The sequence below is a fragment of the Oncorhynchus masou genome, chromosome 23, assembly GCF_036934945.1.
Source record: "Oncorhynchus masou masou isolate Uvic2021 chromosome 23, UVic_Omas_1.1, whole genome shotgun sequence".
NCBI classification, from domain to species: domain Eukaryota; kingdom Metazoa; phylum Chordata; class Actinopteri; order Salmoniformes; family Salmonidae; genus Oncorhynchus; species Oncorhynchus masou.
This window is the reverse complement of record NC_088234.1, coordinates 27,695,504-27,718,867: the sequence shown is the minus strand read 5'-3', so window position 1 is coordinate 27,718,867 and position 23,364 is coordinate 27,695,504. Positions and strand designations below refer to the sequence as shown.

At 45.7% G+C, this 23,364-nt stretch overlaps 1 protein-coding gene across 1 annotated transcript; it reads left to right on the top strand.

Annotated features, from left to right (window-relative positions):
• Positions 1 to 5,110: 5,110 nt before the first annotated feature.
• LOC135510686 (DNA-directed RNA polymerase II subunit RPB1) lies at positions 5,111 to 21,454 on the top strand. Its single transcript, XM_064931796.1, has 28 exons — positions 5,111 to 5,444; positions 6,322 to 6,454; positions 6,551 to 6,687; positions 7,156 to 7,323; positions 7,472 to 7,753; positions 7,912 to 8,073; positions 8,391 to 8,611; positions 8,697 to 8,829; positions 8,938 to 9,062; positions 9,341 to 9,551; positions 9,642 to 9,851; positions 10,145 to 10,313; positions 10,504 to 10,598; positions 10,793 to 10,996; positions 11,250 to 11,472; positions 11,727 to 11,910; positions 12,349 to 12,520; positions 12,990 to 13,095; positions 13,417 to 13,622; positions 13,904 to 14,167; positions 14,327 to 14,534; positions 14,646 to 14,851; positions 15,054 to 15,236; positions 15,689 to 15,892; positions 16,184 to 16,370; positions 16,666 to 16,779; positions 16,880 to 17,029; positions 17,120 to 21,454. The coding sequence occupies exons 1-28, from the start codon at positions 5,358 to 5,360 to the stop codon at positions 18,277 to 18,279; spliced, it is 5,904 nt and encodes a 1,967-aa protein (XP_064787868.1). The 5' UTR covers positions 5,111 to 5,357; the 3' UTR covers positions 18,280 to 21,454.
• The last annotated feature ends 1,910 nt before the right edge of the window (positions 21,455 to 23,364 follow it).

Genomic DNA, 23,364 nt, shown 5'->3' with positions numbered 1-23,364 from the left:
ATATTATCAGAGTGGGATGATTTTTTTGGATCATGTAGTCGCAATTGAATCATTGCAGATACTGCTTGGTCGTGAATGGAGGGAATTCACGCTTGATTTAGAACCCGCAGTCCCATGTTGTGACCCAGTCAGTCGGCCTACTAACAGAAAACCTGGCTGAGAAATCAGGCACACGCAACAGGACTGATATGTTATGTGTTTATCCAGATTTTACTCGGTGACCTGATAAACACACAACTAACCTGATAAACACACAACTAACCAGATCCATGAATTTATAGGCCTGCACTGCAGGTGCATTTGTAGCTGGGACATCAGTGGCCAAGGCGGTGAGAAAAGCCACATAATCTAGCGCATCTCATATGTCTCTTACCTTCCGTCGCAGACAGGAAGGATGTTTAAATACGGGTCCAGAATCTCGTGTCAAAGTGGAGTAACGGCTCCCTCTCCCTGGTTCTCTCTCTTCTCCCTCTCATTTAAGGGACTGCGTGGTCATTCTAACGTATGCATTGGTCGTGCAGCATTTACCGTGATATGGTCTCTGCAGAAGTCTGGGCATTTATAATTCTTGCACTTCGCGGAACAACGCAGAGCTGTTTTTTTGTTTTTGTTGAGCTGTTGAGAAAGAAGTTGTCAAGGAAGTGAGTTTGTGTTGATACAGGACCTCCCGCCCCCACTTACCGTTAACCAATCATGTTAATGCGTTGCTGTATAGAAGCCCTCCGCTTTGTTACATTTGAGAAGCGTACGGCGAGCATGAGAGCTCATTTTGGCCTCTGCCTGCCTCCAGAAGCTTCGCAATTGCGTCACACCATCCATAACGTGCCCCCGACCACGTTTTGGATCAAGCATAAATAGGCTTTTACTGTGCTATGGAGGACACGCTAAGCTCCAGGGTTCTCCCTCGCACATTTTTTATTTAACTAGGCAAGTCAGTTAAGAACAAATTATTATTTACACTGACGGTCTACCCCGGTCAAGCCCTCCCCTAACCCGGACGACACTTGGCCAATTGTGCGTCGCCCAATGGATACTCCCGATCGGTTGTGATTACAGCCCGGAATCGATGCAGTGCCCTAGACCGCTGCGCCACTTGGACGGACCAAATGTAAAGAATGGCCCCACTAAAATGTAAACAACGTAAGAGGCGTTACGCCATCTTGTGGACTGGCTATGCCATTGTTTTATTTTTACTTGTGTCATCATAGAAGGCTATATTTGTTTGCAAGAAATGGAAGTTAAAGGTGTTTAAAAAAAATACTTGCTCACACAAAATATGCACTGCCAGGGAAACACTGCCATCACAAAACAAGAGCTCCCTCTGAATAAGGGCATCTTTCTCCACATAAACCAAACTCACAAGGACAAAACAGGTACCCTCATGTATGTCACCCATCCCACTGAGAACACTATGCCCCACTCAAATGTAAAGTGTTAGACACACAAATAACATGTGACGGGAGAGGTATTAAACATGTTATCGCCCATACTCACAGATCAGTCTTCACATGGTAGAAGATGTGGTGTGGGCCCTCCTATATGGCTAAACATCAAATTTGAACTAAGATAGGCCTATATCCAATGACAACCAAAGGCATTAAAATCCATTGACACAGAAATGCTTTGTAACCTCCATTCATGAGGGATTGTGCTGTTGAATCAACATTAATGTACAGTATATTGACCAGGTAAACGGTTTTGAATGTAGGCAAACTACACATCAAATGACACATATGCTAAACTGCTGACATACAGCTGTTATTGCTGCCATTTCCCACCATGTCACTTGTCTTGTTGCCAGTAGAGGGTGCTGAGAGCAGGTAGGGGACATTTGTGCACTTGAACTGCTGAGCAAAAAAAAAACATGCAATTTGCATTGTAGACCACAAGAGGGAGCCAAAAAGCTGATGGTGCTTTTGTATGACAGCACCATGTAGAAGCCTTTGTTTAACAAACGTTGACTTGTAATTAAACAGACCACAATGATATGGCCAACAGGAATCTCTAATATGTGGATAACATAGACAAAACCAAAAGCAACATCTTAACCCAAGTGCTTGGGAGTAATAAGGATACAGCTGATCTACAACAGCTTCCCAGTGGGAACTTGAGAACTGTGTTCCTCTGTCATGGCTAGAATCTGCCAAAGAAAAGATGAGGGCAAAGAGGCGTGTTGATAACGGCAAAACCCATTCAGTTCCCCAAATACATAAACAGAGTCAAGAAGTAACTTCAATTTCTTTATTACGTTAAACAAGAAAATAGCTTCAATCAGTTAATGTCATCTAAACAATAACTATGAGTGGTACATATTAGCAACCACCATTAACACTTAAGGAGCTGTAGTTAACAGAGAAGAGCTAAGTCACTTAGAATTGTATTTGCGAATTGACATGCAGTTTACAGTTTCCGGGCCTCCCAAGTGGCGCAGCAGTCTAAAGCACTGCATCGCAGTGCAAGAGGCATCACTACAGACCCGGTGTTCGATCCCGGGCTGTATCACAACCGGCTGTGATTGGGAGTCCCATAGGGCGGTGCACAATTGGCCCAGTGTCGTCCGGGTTAGGGGAGGGTTTGGCCGTCATTGTAAATAACCATAGCGCAATGTTATCATATCTGTAGTACTTTCCTTTTAAACATGCTTTCTCTTCTCTAAAAACCCTGCTACATCCAGGCTACATATTTAATCAAGAACACACCAAAAACTGGTTAAAGCAAAGGGAGAACATTCTAAAATATATTTAGGCGCTTTAGGATATAAACAGTGTATTTTTTGTTAAAGACCTGTTGGCATTGGGGAAATGTACTGTAGCTAGAGTTGTGTGAACAATGTCTACAGTAGCCGTCCTTGGTCCAACTCCAGATCTAACAAGATTATTATATTATGTAACAGGCTAAAGTGAAAACACCTCTGGTGCCTAGTGAAGTAGGCTGCTTGTTGATTAGTCTGGAACTTATAGTTGAAATATATAGCCTAACATTTGCAACATCCAGGACAAACAAAATTGGCATTCAAGCCAGTTGACAAGACAGGATAACAAGAAGCTAACTATATGCACTGTGGAAACAGGCAGTTTGTGAAACTGAGAAAATCAAGCACTTTACTTGATTAAACTCAATGTATACATTACCTGGCTAGCCAACATGAAGCAATCGAACGTTACACAATCGATTTTCAACTCTTTTCGAGGCATGCTCAATCCATTCTGGTGAAGGCAAACTTTCAAGTTAGCTGGTACCTAACAAGACTCCATTTTTCTTGCCAACAAGAAGCAAAAGCACCAGTCACAACACCGCCATGTTGAGACGAGGTTCCAACGAATGTACAAAGTTAGCAATTTGGTAACTATTGTTACTAGCAAGCAATACAGACAGGGGAACAAATATTCGTGTAAATAGTCAAGTATCATATTAAATATTTGAACATATATTGAAGATATTAACAGGAAATGTCATGAGTTCTTATCTGCTCTGACAGTGCCAGACAAAACCATGACCGTAGTGTTCTGACCATGTCTACAACTCGGTTAACTAGCCAGCCAGCTAACAGACCACGCAACATGTGGATAAATAACTTTAAGTCAGGTAGTTAACTAAATGATAAAAAACGAACATTAAATGCCACCCTGTATTTCCTATGGATTTACACGCCAAGTTATGCCTTTGAACAACATGGCACATAGTGTTTGAGGTTGGCTTGCGAGTTAGCGACCCGGTCTCCCAGGAGTCCCGGTGGCCATTTTTGTTTGCCAACTAAACAACATATTAAAGCCATCAGATGCGTCTATATTGGCATCGGTCACATTGTAACAAATAAATCAGCGCTAAAATAATATCTAAAACAAGTTGCTAATTTACCATCCTTAAGTAATTACAGTATCCAACTGGCGGGTTTCACTGTTTAGCTCGCTTGCTCCCACAAAGGGGTAACGCTGCTAGCTGGCCGCATCTCCAACAAGCCAACGTTACCTACTAAGTATTCTTAGGCGATTATCTAACTCGAGGATAATAAAACATTAATACTTGACTTAACACCAACCAAATGTTAGTTTACTAGTTGATGTTACTAGTTCATGACTATACATTTTTAATTTTGCATGGACTTTTGTTAGCTAACAAGACACTTCTTACCGCCAAAGCCAGGCTGTGTCACTGCGTTAAACGTGGCCTTCCAATCTCGTCCCTAATTCAGAAAAATCTTCCATTTACATTACAAATTATAGCGAAGTTTGCTCTGAAAACGTGTATTTAAAGCTTTTCCGTTTGAATTATGGTAAAGTATTTCACGGGTATTGTAATTTAACACCGCAGGCTTTCCCCAGACTTTCCCAGTTGAAGTACTGAAAAGAACACTGATCGCTTGATACTGGAGACCGAGGATTCTTGCATAGTCCCGTAAAAACCAAAATGTTGTCATAAAATAACAGTAATTTCGACATATTCTTAAAAAAGGTCGAAAACGAACTACAATAAACTGGTTTTAAATACAAAACAAAGAACAAACTAGTTAAATATGCCTTTGATTTACGAAAGGTCGAGGTAGGCCTCATGCGCAAGCTTCTTTTTCCAGAGTCGTAGCTGATCCAGAGCGAGACGAACGAGACAAGACAGATTTTTTTTAGTTTTGCTTAGAGGGAAAAATTACGAATCGGTAAAATTCGGCAAAGATCGGGAACAAGGCGGGTTTAACGAAAGTTATCCCAACGCCGTCATATCTCTATAGCCATTGGTCAATCTTTATGTACTAATGTACATTAATATTATAATTGACCAACCACACGGCATCTTATTGAATATTAATAGAACTACAACCAAATGTACATTGTAGCCCCTCCTCTGCTCTGATCTGACCAATGGTGAACATGTCAGCCAATTTAGTGCCCGCCTTATGGTTCAATTGGTTAATGAAGAAAACGTAAGCTGCCATTGGTCATGCGTCTTATGAAATGCATTATTCATGTTGTGATCCTGTGTAGCCAATTAACGTTTTACTACACAGATCCATAACCCGCCTCCTGACTGTTCAGCCCCTGCTTCGTTGAGTGTGTCAACCTGTACCAAAGTCTCCTGTCTATATAAACACACGTTGGCCGTTTTCAAGCTCAGATGCGCTTAGAGCGCGCAGGAGTGTAGATCAGGAAAAGAAAGGGGGACAGCTGATAGTCATAGTAGATAGGAGTAAAGCGTAAATAAATAGACTCCTAAGGCAGTAAACAACGTGGGTTCTCAGGATATCGCTTTCGGAGACATTCCGGTCACCTTTGGCGGTCTGGCCAGAGTCCTGGTGACAATTTAAAGCTATTCCTTCTTACAAAAGCGGCGTGCGGAGGGAGGACGCGTCTCTTTGAATAGACAGGATGCACGGACCGCCCTCCGGCGACAGCGCATGCCCATTGCGCCTCATCAAGAGAGTGCAATTCGGCATCATCAGCCCAGATGAGCTTGTAGGTTTTGCTTTGGGGTGGGGGGATTCGTTTACTTTCTGAACGTTCTCACATTGATCTTACTTTTACATGACTATACCTAGAATGTATCATTGATGACAATGGATGTGCTACAAAGGAAGTAGCTTACAGCTAGCCTAGCTAACGTTAGCTAGCTAAGCCATGTTGGAGCTTGAGCTAGCTAGCTAGCTAGCAACAGCATGTTGTAGGAAGTTCGACAAACTTTCAGCACACACAGTATTTTCCATCTGAGCTAAACCATATATGTCATGAATCAAACTCCCTTTTTATTTTTAAAATACATGTAAACAAATACATTTAGCTACTTTACTGAACTTGGATATTTTGTTCTGTTCCCAGAAAGTTACATTCACAAACACTAGATGTTCCCTCTTGTTGTAATCTATATGTGGTATATCCTAATAAAAGGTAACGTCATTAAAGTCAAAGCTATGCATGTTTTCTTTACGTTATTGTTTTATTATTAGTTTTTGAATAATGGTGTCTTGGCAATAGAATACATTGTTTACATAATCCTCTAGTCAATTTGCTCACCTCAATTGATTTTATCCAATTAGTTGGACCTCAATTTATTTGTCCGAGTATCAATGCTTGTTTAGAAATGCAACTTTGATCAAAGTGTACCAATGTTCTTATAGAGGAGTAGGTACGGCTGTCATATCTTGCTTCAATCACTGATTTCGCAGCGGTTATTTGTTTTGAAGGAGTTTCACATGACCTTAAAAGTTGGTTTGAGAAATATGTAAGCCTTTTTCCAATGTCTGTAAACTTGTGACTGCTTTACTGTTCTGTGTATTTACTTAGGCTATTTATTTTTTGGTACCGGATTTGATGTTGACCATGGTTCTCCCTCTAGAAACGGATGTCTGTCACAGAAGGGGGAATCAAGTACCCCGAGACCACAGAAGGAGGGCGTCCCAAACTCGGTGGGTTGATGGACCCCAGACAGGGGGTCATCGAACGATCCGGAAGGTGTCAAACATGTGCAGGTACAGGAAGTTACCAGGATGTTGTTGTAATTTTGTGGTTAAGGCCACCACTACTCTGCTGGGATGTTTTTTAAAAACGTTGTTTTTGCTGTTCAGGTAACATGACAGAATGCCCGGGCCACTTCGGCCACATAGAGCTGGCGAAGCCGGTGTTCCACGTGGGCTTCGTCAACAAGATCATGAAGGTCCTCCGGTGTGTCTGCTACTCCTGTTCCAAGCTGCTGGTCGACACGGTCCGTAACCCTCCATTCCTTCCTCACACTACCGCTACACAACCTATATGTAACATGTTCCAATCTGCTCCCGTATTCAGTACTTGTGATGCTCACAACATGGCACACTCCAGACAAAAACCAATACCCCTACTTCTACGCCGCACAGCATACACAGAATATTTAACACGACATATACTCCTGATATATCTAATTGATTTTTATTTGATGGGTATATGAATTATGGATCAAGGCATACTAATGATTACATGTTGGTCCTTACATGGAATTATATTACACATATTCCATTGACTTGTTGATGCGATGGGGCGTGTTCAGCAGGAAGTACCGCTTTGAAACGTTCAGATATGAATATGCTATGTTGAACGAACATGCATCTCTCACATGTAGAATAAGGAATCACGTCAGGCTCTATTTGTGGTATTTCTATCTGCAACGTTAAAGGCCCTGGTGTCTCCTTCCTTCTAGAATAATCCAAAGATCAAAGACATCCTGCAGAAGTCCAAGGGGCAGCCCAGGAAGCGTCTGACCCACGTGTATGACTTGTGTAAAGGCAAGAACATCTGCGAGGGCGGAGAGGAGATGGATAACAAGTTTGGAGTGGAGCACGACAGTGAGGACATCACTAAGGAAAAGGTACTGTCAGCGGGGACGCTTGTCATTTGTGGGCCATCAATACTTAAACGCATATTTTTCTTTTCTTTTTGTGCTCTCATCTCACGTAGTAAGATCTTTTATTTCCTCATGGTCCTCTTGTAACACACACTCTCCTTCCCTCTCCCAGGGCCATGGTGGCTGCGGGCGCTACCAGCCGCGTATCCGCCGGTCGGGCCTGGAGCTGTATGCCGAGTGGAAGCACGTGAACGAGGACTCGCAGGAGAAGAAGATCCTGCTGAGCCCCGAGCGTGTCTACGAGATCTTCAAACGCATCTCGGACGAGGAGGACGTCATCCTGGGCCTTGATCCCAAGTTCTCCCGCCCCGAGTGGATGATTGTCACGGTACTCCCTGTGCCGCCGCTAGCTGTCCGGCCCGCCGTCGTCATGCAGGGCTCCGCCCGTAACCAGGTGAGGAAGAATGACTAGCCGTTGAAGAGTTTTCAGCAAAATATCAAGAATTGAAGGGTTTGGTGACTTTCGGGTCATTTTGCCTGCCGCTGTTGAGATTGTTCAACTCGTTTGTTTTACCATCGTCGTTTAACCGCGTCCATTTCCCTGTCACCCAGGACGACTTGACACACAAGCTGGCCGACATAGTCAAGATCAACAACCAGCTGCGGCGGAACGAGCAGAGCGGCGCGGCGGCCCACGTCATCGCCGAGGACGTGAAGCTGCTGCAGTTCCACGTGGCCACCATGGTGGACAACGAGCTGCCAGGCCTGCCCAGGGTACGCACAGTAGCAGTGACGCTTGAGGGCACCAATTGGCACAACATTACTGTACTACTTACCCATGCCAATGTGGATTGTTACTATAGATATGTACTCTTACTGTCTTTGTTTGAATTGAACACTGTCAACATACATTAGAAGTAAGACGAAAGAATACGATTAAAAGTGCTCTTTTGTTAGACCCATAAGACCACCTATTCAACCCATAATAACTGGGTTTATTTCATTTTCAGTGATTGCTGATAGTTGTGAAGGATCGTCAGCTCTGTTCTGAATCTGCTTGTGTTGATATTGAACTTTCTCTTAACTCCCAGGCAATGCAAAAATCGGGGCGCCCGCTCAAATCCTTAAAACAGCGTCTGAAGGGGAAAGAGGGGCGAGTCCGAGGTAACCTGATGGGGAAACGTGTGGACTTCTCCGCCCGAACCGTCATCACCCCCGACCCCAACCTTCAGATCGACCAAGTGGGCGTCCCGCGCTCCATCGCCGCCAACATGACTTTCCCAGAAATCGTCACACCCTTTAACATTGACAGGTACGGCAGAGAGACTAAACCAATTGTTTAGTGTTTAAACTGACCGTGTGTTGGTTCTAATGTTGACAGTCCTATATGTCACCAGGTTACAGGAGTTGGTGCGCAGAGGCAACAGCCAGTATCCTGGAGCCAAATATATCATCCGAGACAACGGGGATAGAATCGACCTGCGGTTCCACCCCAAACCAAGTGACCTTCACCTCCAGATCGGCTACAAGGTGACCCTCAAAAGACGAGATGGTCGTCATTTGTGGAATGTTTTCAGAGTGACTTGGACTTGATGTAATGCAATGTCACTTATATGAACTCATTTTTGTTCCCATCAGGTGGAAAGACATATGTGCGACGGTGACATCATCATCTTCAACAGACAGCCCACTTTACATAAAATGTCTATGATGGGGCACAGAGTCCGAATCCTTCCCTGGTCCACCTTCCGAATGAACCTCAGGTACATCTATCAAGTCTAGAATTATCCCTGTTTCAGACTACACCCAGATACCAGAGTGGGTGTTTGTTGGCGTAAACACTGACAAGAATGTTGGGTGGGTAGTTGATACAGAACAAATATTATTTCAGGATTGGGACTAGTGCTCATGTAGTATCGGATGATTTTTCTCTGCTCAATCCCCCCCCTCCTGAAAATTAAAAGCAAACGAGAACACATTGACCATATGACATAAAACGGATCCTGGACGGTGACATTAACTACTCTGCTCTGTTCCACAGTGTAACCACTCCGTACAATGCTGACTTTGACGGGGATGAGATGAACCTGCATCTCCCTCAGTCCCTGGAAACGAGAGCTGAGATCCAGGAGCTTGCCATGGTGCCTCGTATGATCGTCACCCCCCAGTCCAACAGGCCTGTCATGGGCATCGTGCAGGACACCCTCACCGCCGTGCGCAAGTTCACCAAAAGGGACGTCTTCCTAGAGAGGGTAAGGAGGGCAATGTTTTTAAAGGGATAGATCAGCCCCAAACACACACGTCTTTCCTCCACTTATTCACTAATATGATCTGTCCCTCAGGGCGATGTGATGAACCTCCTGATGTTCCTGTCCACGTGGGACGGCAAGGTGCCCCAGCCAGCCATCCTGAAGCCCAGGCCACTCTGGACGGGCAAGCAGATCTTCAGCCTTATCATCCCGGGCCACATCAACGCCATCCGAACACACAGCACCCACCCAGACGAGGAGGACAGTGGGCCCTACAAGCACATCTCTCCCGGGGACACCAAGGTAGGAACACTAAACTGGAGAAACACCCTGAGATTCTCGTGACAATGAGGATTTGTAGAACAAATGTTGTAGTGATGGTGTGTGTGGCATACAGGCTTTTATTGTGTACTTTCTTTTTAGTTCCATTGTGGTTTATAGGTTCCCATCTTAGAATGCTAGCACTTTACCACAAATGTGTAAAAAGGCAGCAATTTTGTGCCAGAACGCTAGCCACACCTAACACAGAACCATGAATGGATCCTAACCCAATGTGTGTAAAATACTATGATCTAATGTCACGTCTGTTTCCCCAGGTGATAGTGGAGAACGGGGAGTTGATCATGGGCATCCTGTGTAAGAAGTCACTGGGTACCTCTGCTGGCTCCCTGGTCCACATCTGTTTCCTGGAGATGGGCCACGACGTCACCCGCCTCTTCTACTCCAACATCCAGACGGTGGTCAACAACTGGCTGCTCATTGAGGGTAAGGACCTGGGCTGAGTGGGCACTGGGAAGAGGGCATCAGTGGGTAGAAAGGCAACTCCTTTGAAATCCACTCGAAGTCATAAATGAATCTGTTCTATTTTTGGGGTTAGGGGTTAAATTCCTCTAATTGCAGATGTTTTAGTCACTGTTACCCTGCTTTTCTTCATATTTATATTTTCGCTCTGTAGGTGCCTCTATCGGTATTGGTGACTCCATTGCTGATGCGAAGACGTACCTGGACATCCAGAACACCATCAAGAAGGCCAAACAGGATGTAATAGAGGTAGGTCCCTTCTCTCACGGTGACTCTGAAATATGCCTTCAAACTTCCAGAATATTCCTTCAAAAATAAATCCTCTTGTATTCATGGTGGGGACATCCTCTGGAAATTCCTTTTGAGATAATATAGAATGGAATAAAAGATGTGAGCCCCTCTGTCTCGAACTCCCTTCATTTTCTTCCTGTATTCCTCTCCAGGTCATTGAGAAGGCCCACAACAACGAGTTGGAGCCCACCCCTGGCAACACGCTGAGGCAGACCTTTGAGAACCAGGTGAATCGCATCCTAAACGACGCCCGTGACAAAACGGGTTCCTCCGCCCAGAAGTCCCTGTCTGAGTACAACAACTTCAAGTCTATGGTGGTGGCTGGCTCCAAAGGCTCCAAGATTAACATCTCTCAGGTACGTCCAGGGATCAAAAAAAAAAAAGTGAAATAAACCCCCCCCCCGTTACAAGTGTTTTGAAACGCTACACTACGGTGTGCCCTACTGAACACGGCCCAGGATTGTTTCAGACGTCGGTGGCTTTTCAAATGGCACACAGTGTTCCTCTAGGGATGACAGTGGACAACGGGCTTCGATTTACACCCCGTAACCTCGCACACTTTTTCTTTCTCTACCGTCTGTCCCTCATCTCCATCTCTCTGGCCCTCAGGTTATTGCGGTGGTGGGGCAGCAGAACGTGGAGGGTAAGCGTATCCCCTTCGGCTTCAAGCACCGAACTCTCCCCCACTTCATCAAGGATGATTACGGCCCCGAGAGCAGAGGCTTCGTGGAGAACTCGTACCTAGCCGGCCTCACGCCCACAGAGTTCTTCTTCCACGCCATGGGTGGCAGGGAGGGGCTTATCGACACGGCTGTGAAGACCGCCGAGACTGGTGAGTGAAGGGGGGAAGCAAGAGTTTATTTTTTATTAAGGGTCCCCATTAGCTGTTGCGAAAGCAGGGGTAGAGGTTAGGGTCAGGCTATAAGCTGATTAGAAGCGCTTGTTAATGAAGGGGTGACTGTTACGATCCCTGCACGATTAGGGAGAGGAGACGCATGACCGCAATGATAGTTCAGTAGGTAGGTGGATTTTCCCCTCAGGTTTAAATGCCTCTTCTAACCTCGGTCCTCATCTGATGTCTTTCAGGTTACATCCAGCGTCGTCTGATCAAGTCCATGGAGTCTGTGATGGTGAAGTACGACGCCACGGTGAGGAACTCCATCAACCAGGTGGTGCAGCTTCGCTACGGAGAGGACGGCCTGGCCGGGGAGGCTGTGGAGTTCCAGAACATGGCCACGCTCAAACCCTCCAACAAGGCCTTCGAGAAGAAGTGAGTGGCGAGAGAGAGGGACAGGGAAGTACAATGGTGGATAAGGGTACTAGATTCGTTGGAGCTGTCAGGCCAATTCCCAAAGCTGGTCACTGTCGTGCCAACGACCATATGAGTTGGCTATACAGGGAAAACTGATCTGAAACCTATGAATGTGTTTAATGCTGTATTCCATCTTAGTCATTCGACGATTGATTGTACTCGTTTAAAAAAAACAAGTACAAGATTTCCTCTCCTATTGGTTGACCGTGTGACATTGGATATCATAGACTTCCTCTCCACGACCTTAATCACCCATGCCCTAATGCTAAACCCTCTGTCTAATCACTACTATAGGACGGTCTTAAAAACAGCAGCTCACTGTCCACGGTCAATTGCCTGAACTCTCTACTGTCTGTCTTATCTCATCCTTCCCTAATCCACCCTCGGGGCCACTAGGTTCAGATTTGACTGCACCAACGAGCGGGCTCTGAGGCGCACCCTGCAGGAGGACGTGGTGAAGGATGTGATGACCAACGCCCAGGTGCAAAGTGCCCTGGAGAGGGAGTATGAGAAGATGAAGGAGGACAGAGAGATTCTGAGGGCCATCTTCCCCACTGGGGACAGCAAGGTGAGGGAGAGAGAGGCACAGGGGTCTCCAACAGGCAAATCGCAAGCCTTAAAGGCACAGTGCAGCCTTTATTCTTCTCATCAAATAACTATGGTTGATTTCAATCAGCGGTCACATTTTTGACTACACTGGGCCTTTAAGCATTGACATGGACAGGACATCTATTTTTATCTCTCAACGTTTCATTGTAATATTGTGATGTGGGGGGGATAAAACAGGAAAAATGAATTAACACAGTTCAGGACACGCTACAGTAGCGTATGTGTTCACATCCTGGCTCATTCGCACACAGGCACATCTGTGCATACACCTGGCGTACATCTCCAGGTTCTCCACGCGCACACATGCATAACTCATTCACTTCCATGTACTCTCACACACGTCACCACTGCTAGCATATCCCACTGATTCAGACCAACGCAACAGGGCTGTCCAACACTCAAGGCGACATGTCCCTGCTCTCCACTAGGTGGTGCTGCCCTGCAACCTGGCCAGGATGATCTGGAACGCCCAGAAGATCTTCAGGATCAACCCCCGCACCCCCACAGACCTCAACCCCCTACGAGTCGTGCAGGGTAGGTATCTACCACACTCGTACACTTTGCAGCCACCATCATATTTGAAGAAACCCCCTAAAGATGTGCCATATCGTCTTAAGTTTTAAAAGGTCGATTACACTTTTTGGTGTAAACCGCAGCTCTAGCTACGAAAGACAAGAATTTGCAACACATTTTGTTCAGTAACCAAATAAATCGCGTTGACATTTCTGCAGTCTTGGTTCCAAATCAAAATCTCTTGAAGCAATTTTCTCTGGACCACTAGCCAGAATAAATAAGATCTAGAATGACCCGTATGACCTTCTTAAACTTTTCCCTGCTCTTGTCTGCATGCCTCAGGTGTCCAGGAGCTGAGTAAGAAATTGGTGATTGTGAATGGCGAGGACCACCTGAGCAGACAGGCCCAGCAGAACGCCACGCTGCTCTTCAACATCCACCTGCGCTCCACGTTGAGCTCCCGACGCATGACAGACGAGTTCAGACTGAGCACCGAGGCCTACGACTGGCTGCTGGGGGAAATTGAGTCCAAGTTCAACCAATCCATTGTGAGTTGAATCTCTCTTTCTCTCTCTCACACTCACTCACACAGTGTGCTGGGAGAGGTTGAAAGGGGGAGATCGAGGGTCAACACCTAAACTGATTGCTATGAACTAAAGAGATGGGATTAGATGTATATGGACAGTGTAGAAAACCAAGCCTAGAGCGTGATGTAGGATCTTTATTTACAGCATAATTTAGGAATTAATCCATGCTTGGCTTTTCTGTTTTCTGTCATTACAATAATCTAATTCCATCATTTTATTCTGAAAACTTCTTCTCCCTCTAGGCCCATCCGGGTGAGATGGTGGGGGCGTTAGCTGCTCAGTCGTTGGGAGAGCCCGCCACCCAGATGACCTTGAACACCTTCCACTATGCCGGCGTGTCGGCGAAGAACGTCACCCTGGGCGTGCCGCGTCTCAAGGAGTTGATTAACATCTCCAAGCGGCCCAAGACCCCGTCCCTCACCGTGTTCCTGCTGGGCCAGGCTGCCCGTGACGCCGAGAGGGCCAAGGATATCCTCTGTCGCCTGGAACACACCACCCTCAGAAAGGTGATTTGTCAGACCGACATTTATTTCTCACGCCTCGTTTTACTTTAAGAAATTATTAAATGTTATTAATACATTTTAAGTTACTACAATATCTGCTTTTACAGGTTGCTTACTGATTTTTACGATAATTAACCAACCATCCTCCCTCCCTCCTGCCAGGTGACGGCCAACACGGCCATCTACTACGACCCTAACCCCCAGAGTACGGTGGTGACGGAGGACCAGGAGTGGGTCAACGTCTACTATGAGATGCCCGACTTCGACGTGACCCGCATCTCCCCCTGGCTGCTCCGCATTGAGCTCGACCGCAAACACATGACTGACCGCAAGCTGACCATGGAGCAGATCGCTGAGAAGATCAATGCAGGTGGGGACACACACACACACTACCAATACTTTATTTGAGTATATAATGAAGCATTCCAGTTAAAAGGACCCCCACGCACCTTATTGCTATATGCGACCTCTCTCCCCGAAGGTTTCGGAGACGACTTGAACTGTATCTTCAATGACGACAACGCCGAGAAGCTGGTTCTACGAATCCGCATCATGAACAGCGACGAGAACAAATTCCACGAGGACGAGGAGGTGGTGGACAAGATGGACGACGACGTGTTCCTGAGGTGCATCGAATCCAACATGCTGACGGACATGACGCTGCAGGGCATCGAGCAGATCAGCAAGGTAACGGAGGGGGTCACACAAATACGTACTTTGTTCCCTTTTTTTTTAACTGCGCCGTGGCAGCGTTTTAACATCTCTTCACCCAATAGTCTTCGATATCTCATACAAACTAATTGACCTAAACAACATGGCAGTAACCTACCCAGATCATTAATATTACTATAATTCTATTGATCTATAGTACTTCCCCTGTCTCCCCTAGGTGTACATGCACTTGCCCCAGACGGACAACAAGAAGAAGATCATCATTACGGAGGAGGGAGAGTTCAAGGCTCTTCAGGAGTGGATCCTGGAGACAGATGGCGTGGGACTGATGAGGGTCCTCAGCGAGAAGGACGTGGACCCCGTCAGAACCACTTCCAACGACATCGTAGAGATCTTCACGGTACGGTTAGGTACTACAGTTGGATAGCCACGCAAGTTATGATAGTAACCGATCGATTATAATAGTACCGATTAGACTACGGTCACCGATGATAACAGATAGATACCATCGTTACAAATGGCTGTGATAATTACAATAGCTCGCTACAGTAGTTTAGGTAACTATTGTAGTTACCGACGGTTACGACAGACTTTAAAAAAAAATATGATTTCTCATTTGTATTGTCTGTCGTAAGTGACCAGTTTAAATGTCCGTTACAATTTTGGCTATACTTTCAAGTTTATATTCACCAAAGCACTCTTTTGGAGTTAAACAAAAAATTCCAACTCGACATTGTTAAACCTATTTATCGCTACTAACTGCTAAACCTGAGAAGTACATGAATAACAGCATAGTCCCCCCCCAAAAATAATTGGGATATCATTCTCATCCCCCCCTCCCCTCCTTTCTAGGTACTGGGTATCGAGGCTGTGCGCAAGGCTCTGGAGAGGGAGTTGAACCACGTCATCTCCTTTGACGGTTCCTACGTCAACTACCGCCACTTGTCGTTGCTTTGCGACACCATGACCTGCCGCGGTCACCTGATGGCCATCACGCGTCACGGCATCAACAGACAGGACACTGGACCCCTCATGAAGTGCTCCTTTGAGGAGACTGTGAGTGTTTCGGATGGGGGAAGGTGGAGGGAGGGAAGGGGGGGGGCGATGGGACATGGTTGTTTTGTGGTCCAGTAGTTAGTAGGCCGTACTTACCATTTTACGACAGTCGTCAGTTGGCTCTTCCACTAGCTACAGTATCCATAAAGCTACTTCCTTTGAGAACTTGAAAGAAAAATGTATCTCAATGAAAGGAATCGGTATAAACAAAGGTTAAACAATGAAATTCAAATGATTGTGTCAGCACCCTGTGTACTTCACCACTCACCGTCAACATCCTCCCTGTCCCAGGTGGATGTGCTGATGGAGGCGTCGTCCCACGGGGAGAGTGACCCCATGAAGGGTGTGTCTGAGAACATCATGCTGGGCCAGCTGGCCCCCTGCGGGACGGGCTGCTTCGACCTGCTGCTGGACGCTGAGAAGTGCAAATACGGCATGGAGATCCCCACCAACATCCCCGGGATCAGCGTGGCTGGACGTGAGTGGCCAAGAGTATAATGGAGAAGTTATTTTCCGCGCAGTGTGACTTTAAACGTAATTGTTCACGCGATGTGGCTGTTCCCATCACCAGATCAACTCCCAAGGTTTGAATTTAGACAGATGTGAGGTCAGAAATGGACTGGTGCAGACCAATTTGTCTAAGATTTGATTAAGTTCTGAGTGTAACTATGTTGGAAAAAGCCGACATTCTAAGCAAAATAGATACACAAAGTATTCAGTATTTAGATAATGAAATGTCGGTACGTCTCTCCTTCTCTATTTCCTCTTGTTAGCCACCGGAATGTTCTTTGGCTCTGCGCCCAGCCCCATGAGTGGCATGTCTCCAGCCATGACCCCCTGGAACACTGGAGCCACCCCCGCCTACGGTGCCTGGTCCCCCAGCATCGGTAAGCCCCAAACTGGGTTGACTTTGACAATATCCTGACGTATTCCATACCACCTACTGTACTGTTCCATTAACTCATACTCTGACTTTTTGACCTCTAGGCAGCGGGATGACCCCTGGAGCTGCAGGCTTTTCTCCTAGCGCAGCGTCCGACGCCAGTGGCTTCTCTCCGGGCTACTCCCCAGCCTGGTCCCCTACCCCTGGATCTCCTGGGTCCCCGGGGCCAGCCAGCCCCTATATCCCCTCTCCAGGTTAGTCACCATACAAAACACCCAGTTTGGTTTGAAATATCAACTTGACACAGGACTTTTTTGGAATGAATTCCTTGTTTACTTTTCCAGGAGGTGCCATGTCTCCAAACTACTCCCCCACCTCCCCGGCCTACGAGCCCCGCTCTCCTGGGGGATACACCCCGCAAAGCCCGGGCTACTCCCCAACATCCCCCTCGTACTCCCCAACCTCCCCTTCTTACTCTCCCACCAGCCCCAACTACAGCCCCACCTCACCCTCCTATTCACCCACCTCCCCCAGCTACTCCCCGACCTCCCCCTCATACTCCCCTACGTCCCCCAGCTACTCCCCGACCTCCCCCTCATACTCCCCTACGTCCCCCAGTTACTCCCCCACCTCCCCCTCTTACTCCCCCACCTCCCCCTCTTACTCCCCCACATCTCCCTCCTACTCCCCTACCTCCCCCAGCTACAGCCCCACGTCTCCAAGCTACAGCCCCACATCGCCTAGCTACTCCCCTACCTCACCCTCTTACTCACCTACCTCCCCCTCCTATTCACCCACTTCACCCTCCTACTCACCTACCTCTCCAAGCTACAGCCCCTCTTCACCCAACTACACCCCCACCTCGCCCAGTTACTCCCCCACCTCCCCCTCTTACTCCCCCACCTCTCCCTCCTACTCCCCCACCTCCCCCAATTACACCCCCACCAGCCCCAACTACTCCCCCACCTCCCCCTCTTATTCTCCCACCTCTCCGTCCTACTCTCCCTCTAGCCCGCGCTTCACCCCCCAGTCGCCCACCTACACACCCAGCTCTCCCTCCTACAGCCCCAGTTCTCCTTCCTACTCACCCACCTCCCCCAAATACACACCTACGTCCCCCTCTTACTCCCCCAGCTCTCCAGAGTACACCCCCACCTCCCCCAAATACTCCCCCACCTCGCCCAAGTACTCCCCGACCTCTCCCAAATACTCACCCACCTCCCCGACTTACTCCCCGACGACCCCCAAGTACAGCCCCACGTCGCCCACCTACTCCCCCACCTCGCCCACCTACACCCCCACCAGCCCCAAGTACTCCCCCACCTCCCCAACCTATTCCCCAACCTCACCTAAATACTCTCCCACCTCCCCCACCTACTCGCCCACTAGCCCCAAAGGGTCCACCTACAGCCCCCTGTCTCCGGGCTACAGCAACCCCTCGCCCAGCTTCACCCTCACCAGCCCGGCCATCAGCCCAGATGACAGTGACGAGGAGAACAACTGAGGGAGCCAGGAGGAAGAGGGGGGGCTGAGGAGCCTCACTGCCCTACTCAAAGCCCCTGGACTGGGGCTGTAATACTGAAGGATAGCCCCTCTGCTGGTAGTGCTGGTGGTTTGGCCTTGGAGAGTCATGACAAAAAAAAAACCCTGGGGGTCCCACTTGTGAATTTATTTTATTTTGGGGACCCTCCCTCGGACCACTGTACCCCAGCCTCTTCCATCTCGGGGGAGGGCCCCCTAAAATATTTACTACTATGTATTTGATAGACTTGAACTGTTTAGCAAGGGGAATAAGGCTGCCTTTTGAACTACACATTTTGTTTTTAATGTTCACGCGGGTGTTGAAGCAAAGTTAAGAACCTAGGAGAAAGCAGAGGGAGAGCGATGTGGTTACCACATTGACAAAAACGTCCCTCTTTTCAACCCCCCTGTTTACCTGTACCCAGTCTTTCTCTGAACTCTTCAGTGTTGATGTGTAGTTGTACGGGGGAGCTCGAGTATTGCCAAAAGCCTTTGAAAAGCTACCAGTGGATTGTATTTATCTCCTTAAAAAGCTTTTAAGCTTCCCCCAAAAAAAGAAACTAGAGGACTTGAGCTGATTCTTTATTGCATATTTTACTAAAACGTACATAATCTTTAGTTTTTTTTTCTAAATGTAAAGCCAGTTTTGGTTGGAAGAAAAAAGTTGAGCAGATTTTTTTTTTTTCATTTTTATGTCAGAAGACAGGCCAGAGTTGGAGATGAGTTGACCGGAATTGGATTGAACAGAATTGAAACACTATTACTAATCTGCAGTTCAGAACAGTGGAGTTCAAGTAGTACTGGAATGGGGTTGCTTGAATACTGCAGGTGAAAAGAGTAGTTGTATTCCTTGCAGCACTAAGTACAGGGCTGCAGATGAAGATCGCCAAGGACGGGAGAGGGTCAGGCGACAGATGCTGAGAGAGACTGGTGTACTGGGCAAAATATGCTTTCCGTGGAGATGTTACTGCCATTTTTGTAACCTCCTCTCCACGACGTTCCAAGTAAACCCTTTCTCCCCTCAACCCTCCCCCACCTAAAGTCGAACCTGAAAGATGTCAAAACACCCACCAGCATCCCTGTACCCTTCACCGTTAGATGAGTTGTGTTCAACAGCAAAAAGCAGTTGTTTTTTTTCAGCAAACCACTTTTTTAAAACACTGGTCAAATTTGGGTTTATGGAAGACTTAGTAATAATATCTGACAATTGTCAATTCTGTTTTTTTAAGAGAGAATGGAGGGTTTATGGGTGGACGAGGGATACTAGTTGGTTGGCGTCGCTGCTTTTGTCATTGTTTCTGCATGAGTAGCAACCTGTCAATACATTTTAATCTACCCGTTTTAAGTTGAAGATCTCTTATTTGAAATCCCTCCCACCTTGTTCCACAATTCTAATTAGGAAATGTAAATGAGTTCTCTACTTTACTTTGTTTGGACTCGCTCATAAAATGTATTTAAGAGGGAAAATGACTATTATTCGTCTGTGTGAATAAGAATGGAGATATACAGATTCAATTGTTTTGTTTTTCTATTTCCTGTTTTTTTTGTTGCTTCTGGTGACTTTGTAAGAGCTGTTTGCAAAGAGGGTCTGTGTTCAGGTACTTTGGATGAAGGGGCAGGGGACGGAGGGGAGTAAGTTAAGTTTCCCCGTTATCTCTTTTCCATTCTGTTTCCCAATGGCTTTGTTCAGTTTCTGCCACTCCGGCTCGAAGTTGGGCCAAGATGGCCACCGCATTCTCATTTAAAGGGCAAATCAGCAGTTGCTACCTCCCATTTTTGGATACATAAAATTGATATATAACCATTGATTTTTGAAGAATATAACTTAGAAATAAATGCTGTGTGAGCTAAGTTCAACTGTCGTACCCTGCCAGAACCCAAAATATGTAGCTTAACATTGTAAACAAGCACTCTATAGCCTTAACATGATTAGAACTAATTTTGATATCATGGATGGTCAGTCCTTGCATCCATTTCTGTCTTTGAATTTGAGTGGTTACATTTCTCCAGCCCCAGCTTTTTACCGAAACGGTGGTGGGCAGGACGCTTTGTTTCAACTGCTGATTGCTGCTTTAAGATATAAAAAGGAAAATGTTGCATGCAGTCCATTTGTGACGCTTCATAGCCTACTGTAAATGTTACAGCTAAGTGGCTATACTATGGTTCAGGCAGAAAATGGGAAGTTTAGGTTGACAGACAGGTTCATGTTTAGTGTTTGTCAGTTACACTCTTGGACACTGGAGGGCGACATAAGCCCTCGTTTGGGTTAACAAACCTCTCAAAGTTTCAGTTCAGTGATTTTTATGAGACCAGACATTTCAGAGCACTTTTGGCCTCTATAACCCTCTACCCACTACATTAGTGTGACAGTGAATCCTTGAAGATTATGGAAACCACCAAGCATAGATACACTTCGCATTTGCTTCCAGGTGCTCTTACACTTTACTAGGCCTAGTTTGATAAAGGTGATGAGTGTTTGATTCTCGTGCCTGTTTGACTATGGAACATGGATACTCCATCCAAGCAATACGACAAGTTCTCCCCCCCTCCCCTACTTTTGATTGGACTAGCTGGGTCTCCTCCCTCCCCTTGTTCATCCACAAGGTATCTGGTTGTTTTTGAAATCGATGTTTGTCCTTTTTCTACTAATGTTCGTACCTGGGTTGGGGGGATTCTATGCCTGTAGAATTCCATGATGGGACTGGAACTTGGATGTGTTCTGAATTTGTCACGATTTTTATCCGGTTCGTGGTCGGGAACGTGTTTGCTACAACTTGTTCTGTCTACCAAATGTGTTTTCAACAGAAGTGATTTTGAATTGACTGTACCACCTGCAATGAATAGAAGTGTTGGCAATACACTATTGAAATTCATGCAGTTGGTCTCTTCCATTATCGCCTCATGACATGGTGACTTTGTCCACTACCACCATATCCCATTGATTTACCTGTGTGGTCCAGTCAATTCAACATACCAGGACTCCCATGTGTGTGTCAAAAGACAGGGTTTTCTTGAGTTGAAAGACTGGGCAGGGTGTCTTGGGAGTAGGAATGTTTAAATTAAAAAAATAAATTGCCACTGTATAGATATCAATCCAATATCTCATTCTCTTTATCTTTTTTTTTTTGACTTGAGAAAAAAATAAAAGTTTTACTATAGGTTGTGTCTTATTTGTATGAGTTGCTGTCACCTACCAATAAACTGAATGAATCCCTTCATAATTGGATATATGATGAAGTATTCCACTCTAATGGGTAAGACAAGGATACGGGTAAACAGATTCTAGATATGAGGCTTTACCTTGACGAACAATCGTCCCCATATTACTATACAATAAAACATTTTCCATCCCTGTAAGGGCAATTAGTTATCGCTACACTGATTCATGACTACTGCAATAATATGAATCACATTTGTTTGTAAACAAACTTGCATGACAGGAGACTCGGCTTCATTTCCTTACACATCCCAACTGGTTTAGTTACATAGAGCCAGCTGTCAGCATAGCTGCAGATGTCGTTAGGGCCTTGTCCCATTTCAAACATTATCCGCTAACCCTAGCAACTAAAAGTTCTGTGTCAACAGATCTGAAAATAATGGATAAGTGAGAGCAACATGGTAGACACCCCATTAAGCCTATGAGAGTGCTTGGTGGGAAAGTTGCAATACTAAAAATGAAGGTTCAAATAACTATCAATTTATTTGAGATCTGTGAATACAAAGTGTAGGTGCTTAGGGAAGAGGTCAAAATGGAATTGGGCCCTAATACTGATTGAACAAAAAACATTGTTTTATTTGCTAGTCACTTGATCTTCTGAATTAGTCACAAAGTTAGCCTATTTAGACATTTGACTTCTCTTTTTCCAATGTGGTTGGTGTATTTGGTAGGCCTGATCAAATACACTGCTTCCCTATAGAAACCAGAAGAGGATGTTCCAGGGATGTTTTGAGGATGTAGACAGACCTCAAAATGTGCCAAGCCACGACTATCAATAGGCTATAACAGTCAGCAAAATTGACCAAATTAGTGAAATTACCGATTTACACGCTGGCCGCCTCCAAATAGCCATTCTAGAGTACTACAGTAGTGGCTCCTGATTGGCTGAGTAGGTGGGGCGGTTAATGCATCTCATTAACCAGCCCGATAATAGATGATTTCCAATTTGATTAATTCCTTTACTCTGAATAGAATAGGAATGGAGTTATAGGCCTGCTCAGGCTGGTTATAGACAGACGATCACAATCGACCTATACCGTAGTAGATCCTATTGCCTAGCCCATCAATCCTATTTTATAAGGACTTAAGACAGAAACAGATCATTTGGTTCCATTTCAACATACATATTTATTATTGAAACCAAAGTGCTGTAATGTGCATAAATTCAATCAAATAGCCCACACACACCAAAACTTTTCAAATGTTCGAATCAAAAGCCTATTGCACAGAAAAATGTGAACAGTCGGGTGCATCGCGAATTCAGAACCGCTGGACAGCAAAATAATAAACTAAAGCGCCGATTATTGGGAACGAGATCAGAATGACTGCTAAGGCTTGATCCATAAATTAAAGCTGCAATGTGTAACTTTTCGGATGACCCCACCTAATTCACATAGAAATGTGTGTTATACACTGAACAAAAATATAAATGCAACATGTAAATAAAATGAGCTGAAATAAAATAATATAAAAATGTTCCATACACACCCAAAAATGTATTTCTCTCCATTTTTGTGCACAAATGTGTTTACATCACTGTGAGCGAGCATTTCTCCTTTGCCAAGATAATCCATCCACCTGACTCACAGGTGTGGCATATCAAGAAGCTGATTAAACAGCATGATCATTACACAGTTGCATCTTGTGCTGGGGACAACAAAAGGCCACTTTAAAACGTGCAGCTTTGTCACACAACACAATGCCACACATCTAAAGTTTTGAGGGAGCGTGCAATTGGCATGCTGACTGCTGGAATGTCCACAAGAGCTGTTGTCAGAGAATGTAATGTTAATTTCTCTGTAATAAGCCTCTAACGTCATTTTAGAGAATTTGGCAATACATCCAACCGGC